General features: G+C 44.3%; 1 protein-coding gene across 1 annotated transcript; it reads left to right on the top strand.

Moving 5' to 3' along the window:
- Positions 1–921: 921 nt before the first annotated feature.
- On the top strand, positions 922–8,642 carry NMUR2 (neuromedin U receptor 2; the record flags this gene model as incomplete). The annotated part of the gene is made up of 4 exons (XM_084215799.1): positions 922–1,641; positions 6,548–6,632; positions 7,359–7,484; positions 8,383–8,642. 4 exons carry the CDS (start codon positions 922–924, stop codon positions 8,640–8,642), a joined length of 1,191 nt encoding a protein of 396 aa, XP_084071925.1.
- Between the last annotated feature and the right edge of the window lie 1,400 nt (positions 8,643–10,042).

Below are 10,042 nucleotides of genomic sequence, written 5' to 3'. Positions count from 1 at the left end.
CTCAGAAAGTGTGTTTGCAGAATGCTTGTCATTCATCAAGAAATAAGATTTTATATAGAAGTTTATGCCCCATAGGCAATAAATATGGAATATGCTGTACAGAAATATTCCCCAAACAAGGCTCTCTAAGAATATAGGATCAAATTCCAGCATATTTGGGAAGTGAGAAAATATTTTATGTCAATAAGAATTGCAATTAAAATCTTTAGTCAGACCTCAAGAGAAAAACAATTGTAGTGTTTAAAAAAAGGCTGAAACATTATAATTCCACAGAAAAGGCTACAGAAACCATTTGGCTTTCTACTGATCAAACTCTGTCTCCAAGTACTTGCTGCCACAGACAACAGAAAATAAAAATCAGCAGAGATTTGAACTACAAAATCATGCCAGAATCTTCTGTTTTGTTGTATTTTGCTTGTGACTCACAACTAGGATGTAGCACCATTATAATTTTGTAAAAGCTTTTTGGACTGAGTTTTGGGGGTGTTTCTGGTCTGCTTTCCCACCCTCTGACACAAACAAATAACCTGCAGCTGGTTTTGTATCCCTCATTTCAGACTCGCAGCTCCCTAATTCCCACTTTTGTGACTCTGTGCATGCATCAGCCCCGGGAGCTGATGCAAGTGGCTGGAACCTCTTTCTGTACACTATAATCTAACGCACTTAGCGAGCCAATGAATATGTGGCAAAGGAGGGGCTTTCTGGCTGAGGGGCTCTGCCAGGGGAACAGCTGTTGAGCAGCAAAAACCTTACCCAGAGCCAGGCAAACACACTCATTCACATCCTCGGTGGCTCTGTGCTGCCAGGGGGGGCAAGGCAGCTATCCCCCTCCTCCTCTCTCTGCAAAAAGTGAGCAAACTTGCACAGAGAAACAGAAAGGACAGCAAACCTCAGCCGTGAGACATTTCAGCACATCCAGCAATGGCCTGGGTCAGTAATTTCTCCTGGTTAAACCACCTTGCTCTACACGAAGAACGCCTCAGGGGGTACTTAAACAGCACTGAGGATTATTTAACCTTCCTGTGCGGGCCCAGACGGAGCCACCTGTTCCTGCCCATGGCTTTGGTGTACTCGGTGATCTTCGTGGTGGGGGTGGTGGGCAACTTCTTGGTTTGCCTCGTCATCCTCAAGCACCGCAACATGAAGACCCCGACCAACTATTACCTGTTCAGCCTGGCGGTCTCCGACCTGCTGGTGCTGCTCTTCGGGATGCCCCTGGAGGTGTACGAGATGTGGAGCAACTACCCCTTCCTGCTGGGGCCCGTGGGCTGCTACCTGAAGACGGCCCTCTTCGAGACGGTGTGCTTCGCCTCCATCCTGAGCGTGACGGCGCTGAGCGTGGAGCGCTACGTGGCCGTGCTGCACCCGCTGCGCGCCAAGCTGGCCAGCACGCGCCGCCGCGCCCGCCGCACCATCCTGGCCCTCTGGCTGCTCTCCGTGCTCTTCGCCCTGCCCAACACGGGCACCCACGGCATCGTCCTGCAGCACTTCCCCAACGGCACCCTGGTGCCCGGCTCCGCCACCTGCACCGTGGTGGTGCCCCTGTGGATCTACAACTGGATCGTGCAGATCACTTCTTTGCTCTTCTATGTGCTGCCCATGGGGGTGATAAGTGTGCTGTACTATCTGATGGGGCTAAGAGTAAGTCCTGCTCCGACTGTGCTCAGTGTTGCCTTGGCTCGTCCTTGTGTGTTTGTGGCGTTATGTGGCTTTTGAGTGAGTTCTGCACCTTTTTTTGTTGCCCGTGTCTTCCCCCCAAAACAGCAAAAGTGTTTCTCAAACCTCTGAAAATAGTAGATCCAACTTCTTCTCCGGTGCAAGCCTGTTCTGAAATTAAGATGGCTATTAGCTATTAAGACAGCTAATTTACCCCAATCTTCTTATGAAAACTTACCATCACTGCTGCTGACATCTCAATGTTAATGAAACACCCAAGTCTGTAGATTGATTCCAGCCCCTCAGAGATTTACACCTTTGCAGTCCAGAAAGAAATGGACCAAAAGAAAATGTGAAAAGAATAAAAAGAAGATGGCTAGTGATTGAATCCTGTGTACTATTTATTTTCCCTTTCCTTGTGACTATAGAATTTCCATTGCATTACTTTCTTCTTTCCCTGGAGCTGGTGGTAATATTCACTTGTTAAAACTCACAAAGCTCATAAACTGAAATGTTACCTTATTGCTGCAGCTAGAAAATTCAGCAATCATTTCTTCACATAACTGCAGCCTTGTTTCACCAGGCTACCTTAGAGCTTATATTCATTCTCTCTTCAGAAATTGAGACTACTTTTGACAAGTATCCATCATGTAAATGTGTGGCTAAAACAATCAGGATCACAGTGTTATAAAACTACCTAGCACAACACTGAGATGCACTGCTAATCACAGTGACTTGATGACCACTTCTTCTCATAAGTTACAGACATCTAGACAATATAAATCCCATTTTACCACACTGAATGTAACTTAAAGTTTACAAAGATCTGATCCCATAGCAAGAAAGAGAAACAAATGAACTTATTAAATAATATGCAAGAAACTCAACCAAATCTCTGCTGGTGTATATATCATTTTGTTGTGCTGGCTGATATTTACTGTTACCTGAAATTATACAGAAGCAATTTTTACTTACCCAGGGAAAAAAATGGATTATCTGCCAGAAATCCACAGCACAGAGCAGATCCTTGAGGCAGTAAATGGGTTAAACTACCCCAAATCTCTGGAGGTTCTTGAAGGGTCTCTTACATAGCTTCAATTAATATTTTGCAAAATTAGACCTGAAGGGAATGAAAGGTGATGAAATAGAGTTGTTACAAAAAGAAAAGAGAAATCCCTGAATTTATAGAAGAAAGACTTGAAGGTTGCAATAACTTCTATTTACAGCAGCAGATATTCCTATACCCCATCCCAGAAGAGAAGCTCAGTACCAGATGAGGGCTCATCCCCCAGGACTTCGGCAAATTCACACATTTGTTCAAGCTGTCTTTCCTAAGGATGGTCATGTTCACTGTTTGTGCCTCTGTTTTTCTGTAAATGCAGCTCAGACTTCCAAATTTTAACAGGATCCTGGCTAGATTTGCATTATCTCCAAGCTGCACCGGGCAAGATGATTTCATTTCTTCAACAGAAGTGATAGAAGAATGATGAATATATATCATTTTCCAAGAGGAGATACTTTTTATCTACTCACAGAGGAGGAAATCAGTGAGGCTTTAGCAGCACCCTGCAGTCTCCTGAGTGCCATGTATCACTCACAGAATGTAGTGGAAAAGCTCAGGGTTGATCCAAAGGTTGTACAACAGCTCAAATTCAGCAAACAGAGACGTGACCTTTTCATATTCAGACTTTGTAGAAAGGGCATTTCTTCACCATTTTCTCCCTCAAGCTCTGCCAGTGCTGGACAGCCTAGGATGCAAAGCAGATGGGGACAGGGGACCTGCCAAGCAGCTGTGAGAAGGCAGCAAACATGGGTCATAGGGTACCTGAGTTAATTTATCATTTAACCCCTTGAAAAATGTAAAAACACACTTGTCTTTTTCATTGGGAAATGGTTGATTACCTCATTATCTACTTGGGTATAATTTTAAGGCTTGGTGGTTTGATATTGCAATGTTATGCTCAATTGATCAGGCGAGCACCAGAGTAAAGAACAGGACACTGATCATGGCACTGTAAACTCGTTAGGCTTGATTGGGGAAGCTTCCTGCTGCCTCCCTCAAGGGGTTCCTATCACAGATACATGGACAAATCCCTGAATCATCCAGGCTCTTCAAACCCAGCTCAACATGGACAAATCCCTGAATCATCCAGGCTCTTCAAACCCAGCTCAGCTGTTGAACTACTGGTTGCAAGCCGCAGCCAAAGAGCTGAGGAGGGAGAGGAGAGGGATGAGATGAGAACATTGGGCAGCAGCTGCTTGTGGAAGCTCATCCCTGGGGCACTGAGTGAGATGGGATGGGATTGCTTGGGGAGAAGTCTGCATTGCAACAGGATTCAGTGCAAGGTCCCTGCCTATATCTTTCAAACTGATTCCTAAAATGACACAGGTGTAGGTGCTGATCACTGCTTGTCTAAGTCATACTCTATTTAACAAAGGTTTCTGACAGCGTAGGCTGGATGGTTCTTCTCCCAAGATTCCAATTTTCTCTTAGTCTCTCATCCCCTAAAAAAAAAAAAATGGATATAGTGGAAACTTTACTTTAGCTGTCTTTGAAGCAAGACAACTTATTCTTGCCAATGCATCTTTGGTCCAGCTTTTATCATCAAAATCTATTTCTCCCCCCAAATGCCCAGCTGTTAAACACCAGAATCATCTGTGGTCTTTGGCTCTTTCCTGCAGAGCCCAGCACAGCTCTTCCAGAGCTCTCCCCTTTCCATGGAGGTTGCTCAGCAGTCCTTGTCCCAGTGGCTGGCTCTCCTTTGCCATGGGGGTGAGCTAAGGGCACACCAAGGCTGCAGCTCAGCAGCAAATGCTTCAGCCAAACCTCCAAAATAGTCTTTAACAAAGGCCTTGTGGGGTTTAAATATCAATTTTTCCATCAGCTGGAGAGAAACTTTGATCACCACTAGTGTCAGACAGGCCAGGAAGTTTACAGAAAACAGTTCCTCTTTTGCAGATTACAGAAAACAGTCATTTTGCAGAGTGGCCTCACTATATTTGTCTGGGGAGAGGTGAGACCCTAATTTCACTCAGCCTTCTGAATTCTGGGGTGAAATGCTGTAGCTAAGAAAGATCTGGGAGGAGGAAATCCAATTTTCAGCTTCTTGCTCCAGTCACTTTTAATTCTCTTGCAGTGGAAGAGTAGCATTCATTTCAAACCTACACAGCCTCATACATCACAGTGGTGTAAAAGCACCTTGGCTGGGGTTCTACCCCTCTCAAACCATTGGCATTAACTCAAGTTACAACCTTTGCCATGGACTCATTTATTTATTTTTTCCCTCCCTGTTTGCAATGTTTCTTTGTTTCATTAAACTGCAGTTGCTGAGTTGTTCTTACCTGTTACACCTTCATCACTTGAGGCTGAAGAGGAGCCTTACAGCATCATCAAAATGACAGGAGGAAGGGGAAAAATAAAGATACACGTGTCTGGTTTATTACAGCATCAGCACACTGTGCTCTCTGAGGCTCTGGAATAGATTACTGTTGAGACTGAAAACCACTGAAGGGAGTCCAGGGGTTTTAATAAATCTGATCATTCATCAGTAGATGTGTTACAAATCAGCTGAGTCTTTTCCTTAAGCAACTGTAGCTATGACTAAAAGTTACAAGGGGAATAATGTAAAATATGAGAGGCTGAATTGCACTATACATGACTATAATTCCATGGATATGTTTTTTTCCTTTTATAAATAGAATAAAGAGAATATTGAAAGAAGGGCTCATTTCATCATCCTTACAGAAAAGTATTATTAATCAGAAAGCAAAGCCACAGTGTAAAAGGCAAAAGCAAACAGCACAACTAGCATGTCTTCACAAGGCTTTCACAAATCCAGTGATTTCTATCTTTTCCCTCATTCCTGATATTGTCTCATGTATAATTAAGTTTTGGTTCCAGTTTCCCTACATGAAAACAGACAAAGCTGTTGGCTAATCAGTAGTTCCCACTGCAGGAAGCTGGGACCAAATATGGACTTGCCAGATATGATTTCTTTGGTATTCAAACCAATTGCCCTGTTTATGTAAACCTGACCTTTTCATCACAGCCCCAGTCTTCTCATCATAAACATACTGGGGATGGATTCCAGGGGTGATCAGATTATTGCTCTTTATACATTATTTTATATTTTTATATTTATAATATGTATATATTTTATATACTATAATCATAATATAATTATATTTATATAATAAAATTTACATTTCTATTATATTTATTTATATTATTTGTATTATATTTATACATATATTTCCCTTTTTTTTCTGAAGTCCAGGAAAAACTGCTGGAGAAAAACCTCTCCTTGTTGTGCCTGAGCAGTGTGTGGCTGAATCTGTGTGTATCATGCACCCTGCCCATCTGCAAGGCAGAATTTCTGGGGTTTGTTCATTAGATGGGTTGAATATCAACTACTCCCAACACTCAGGACATGAAACAGACTCCCTTGAATTCCACAGGATTTTTTCCAATGATTACAGCTGTGTTGTACTCAGGCCTCTCTGAGTATTTTTTGGATGATTGGGTTGTGCTTAATTGTGGGGAACACAATTGTGGGGAAAATAAACAAATGAACAATATTTTGCTAGAAGAGAAAATAATGCCTAGCAAAATACTGTTGAAATGGAACATAAACTGTGAACCAAATACTGACTCATTGAAAAAAGGTAAGTGGGGATTTGAAATACAAATTAGCTGTAATCTGCAGATTGTTTTGAACCTAAAGCTTCCATGTTTTTCTAGACAAAAACTGAAATTTAAATGCAGATTTTTTTTTTTTCAATGAGTCCCAAGTGGCCCTAAATTTTGCTTTCTCAAAATACAAACAGTCTGTGTCTGGGGTGGATGTGGTCTCTTGCCTAAGCTGTCCTTTGGTTTCCCCCCTTTTGGCAGTTGAGAGGAGATGAATCTTTGGAAGTGGAGGAAATGGCTGTGAATGTTCAGAGGCCCTCCAGGAGATCAGTCACCAAGATGCTGTGTACGTAGTGAGTCCTTCTGTGTTTTATTTACCATGAGCAGGAGTGTGACCATATCCTGCAGGGTATTGAGGAAGTCCATTGGATACAAGAGTTAGGAGATGAGTAGCTGTCACATTAAACAAAAAGACTTTTTCTGTTTTATCTGGACTTGCAGGAGTGAAGCATCAGGGGTAACTACCAAAAGAGTAGAAAAAAATTTGCTCAGAAAGCAAATTTTTCTCCCTAGCACAAGAGGAGGGGAGGAAACCTTCATGGCAGATGCTTGCATGGCAATTCTCCAGCATCCTTCACTCTAAACTATCTGCTGCAGCCCTCCAGGGAGGATCCCCTTTTTTCAGAGTGCAAATAGTCTATCTTGTACATTTTCACAGAATGTACATCTGCTTTGCATTACACCACACTGTACCTTGGAGCCAGCCTGGTTTTCTGAGCCTGGAATGGGTTTGGCTTCCATATATACCCCAGCATTGCCTGACTGTTTCCTGCTCTGTTGGAATGTCACCCTGTGTGAATGCATTGGATTTTCCAATACAGAAATTAATGGAAAGATTGTTCTTTCAGTTGGTAATGGTAAGACAGAAAGGATGGTGACGTTTTGAAACCATGAATATAATTTAAATATGAAGTCTCCCATCCAGCTTCATGAGCTCTCTGCCCTGTGCAGGCTGGTGAACCTTATCCTCCCATTTCTGACCTGTTTTCCTTCTCCCCTTTCTCCACCCCAGTTGTCCTTGTGATAGTTTTTGCCATCTGCTGGGCTCCATTCCATATAGACCGACTTTTCTTCAGCTTTGTTGTGGAATGGACTGAGCCCTTGGCCAACACCTTCAACTTAATCCACGTGGTGTCAGGTAAAGCTTTCTTCTTCCACTTGCACAGGGACTGGGGGGAAAAAAAGTATTTTTAATGGCTTTACTTGGAATGTGTAGTCATTTACTTTGTAGGGAACATGAGACTTGTGTGGAAAACCTTCTTGAGGTTTGATGAGCAGTGATGAGAACTGTGCCCGAATAAAAACTGCAGGCAGGAAAAAGGATATCATGCATCATTACTAGCTACTTTTAATTCTTGGGAATGTTCAGAAGTAAAGACTGCTGTCATTCAGCTGCTTTTAAGAAGTACACAGGAGCAGGCAGCATCCTCCACAGGCTCTCTGGGGCAAATAGGAAATCTTACCAAATGCAAGAGCCTTACATACTGCTCAGCCCCGGGTGATGAAACCAAATGTTTATGGCCCTGCCAACCATAAAATGAAGAGCTTTTCAAAGAGGAATTTTATTTTCAGTCTGCCATGGGAAAACTCTGAATGTGGCCATTAGGCAGCTCAGACAAATCCAATCATATGCCATTGTCCTGGTGAGTTGTAGGAAATTAGCTTCCCCTGGCTGAAGTTATCCTCTGACAGCTTCGATGGGGCACCAGCTGTGCAAATCCTGCGGTGGGGATGAGGGCAGTGCTGGAGGCAGGTCAGGGCAGCTCGAGAGAGAGCTGGTTCTTGAACAGCTGGAGAGACTGAGCTCCAGTTCACAATCTCTCCCACTTTCCTTCCACTGCAGTGAAAGCTGAGCTAACCTTGGTGAGACACCCCTCTGCCTGTGCCAGGAAGGCAGCAGAGCTCCCCTGCTGCTGTCTCCACCCCTGCATCCAAGCTTAGTGGAGCTGTACAGGCAATAAAGAGATCTTCCTCTTCTGAGATAGTTTCACACACATAGAAATGTCTCTCTCTTCTCCCCACCCTTGTTCTCCCAGGTGTTTTCTTCTACCTGAGCTCTGCCACAAACCCCATCATTTACAACCTGCTGTCCCAGCGCTTCAGGATGGCTTTCCTCAGTGTGATTTCTCCTTGCTGCAAGCACTGTGCCCCCAAACATCCCACCTGCAAGATTTCATCCCAGAAGAGCATGTTTGTGATTGGGGACCACAATCTCATGGACTCTGCTGAAAACACGAGCCTCCCTGGCACTCACAGGACGTCTGTCAGCAGCTCTCAGCTCTCCACTGGCCTGTGACTTTCTGTGCTGTCATCCAGGTGAGAGAAAAGGTTAAGAAAATTAAGAAACTAAAGCAGAAGAAAACTTCCTAAAAGAGTGACTTCGGCAAGAATTGCTCAGGAGGTGTCCCACCGAATGAACAAAGGAGGAGGCTGTGTTTAGGACGGGTTAGGGAAGCACTGTACTGCCCCCAGGCTAATGGGAGGGCTGGAAATGGGAGTTTGCTCACTGCGAGCTGTGGCAGCAAAGAGCTGCCTTGAAAGGTGAGAGACACTCCCAACACTGCCAGCACGGGAGAGAGAGTCAGCTTAGCCAGGCCTTACCAAACAGCTTCTCGTGTAGCTACCAAAACAGCAGGTTTTACTCATTTTGACACAGGACAATTTTCTGCCTAAGCCTTCTCTCCCCACTTCTAGCTTTAGGTAAGCCAGTCCCACTTCCCTCTGGTACAACATTTTGAGGTATGGCTGTTTCAAACCTCTGCTGTCAGCATTAGCAAACAGGCAAGAATGAGAGCAGCTCAGAGCTGGGCTGATAAACACCAGCAACCAGCAACAGCTGTTTCTGGGCCAGAAGAACCAGGGAGCCAACAACTGTAAAATAAATGTAAAGCAAACTTTTGCTTTCTGAGCTCCTTATCATTCCTTCAACTTCAGATATTTATTTGCTGTCTCCACCAGTGAAGCCTTGTGCTTCAGCAGATTTCACTGCTCCTGCACCAGGTGGATTGCAGAAGTCAGAGATCCACGTGGATTAGCAATCACCAGGAAGGAGCCTGGACAGCACTCACAAAAGAGGGAATTGGGACAAACCTTACATATCAGGGCAATAAAAAGGGGAGTTTTGCAGTGATATTGCATCTACTAAATTCAGTTTTTGCCACAGAGCACAATACAAGTCTGAAAACTTTCCTGCATCCCCGTGGTGCAAACAGATCCTGAAGGCAGCACACCCACATCCGAGTGACAAACTCCTGGCTGCAGGGACAGGAGCCCATAGAATTTTGCCAAGGGAGGGTTCATTATGTGATAGAGAATTTTGGGAACCTGTGTCTCACACATTCCAAAGCCTGTTCATGGTGTTTCAGGGAAATGCCTCCTGTGTGCATCCTGACACAGGGCTGGGTTTGGTCCCCAGGCTGGGCTCAGGCTTGGCACGCACTGCCACAGAGAATCGTCCCAGAGCGTCACCAGGGACTGGCAGTCACTCACACAGCCAGAGAACACAGAGTTATCACAGCCAATAACAGCATTAGCTCCTGAGAGATGATACACTCTGTGCATAAAGGCATTTTCCATCCTGGTCACAGGGGATCCAGATGACATTTCCTACCAAGGAGGAAGGGATTGTGCTCCTGATTTCCAGAGTCTCTTTCTTCGTTCGCCCCAAAGTTTTCTGCTTGATTCTCACTGTGGGAC

The sequence above is a fragment of the Fringilla coelebs genome, assembly GCF_963513975.1.
Source record: "Fringilla coelebs genome assembly, chromosome: 15".
Classification (NCBI taxonomy): Eukaryota; Metazoa; Chordata; class Aves; order Passeriformes; family Fringillidae; genus Fringilla; species Fringilla coelebs.
Note: the sequence above shows the minus strand (reverse complement) of the source record. Positions and strands in the feature narration are given on the sequence as shown.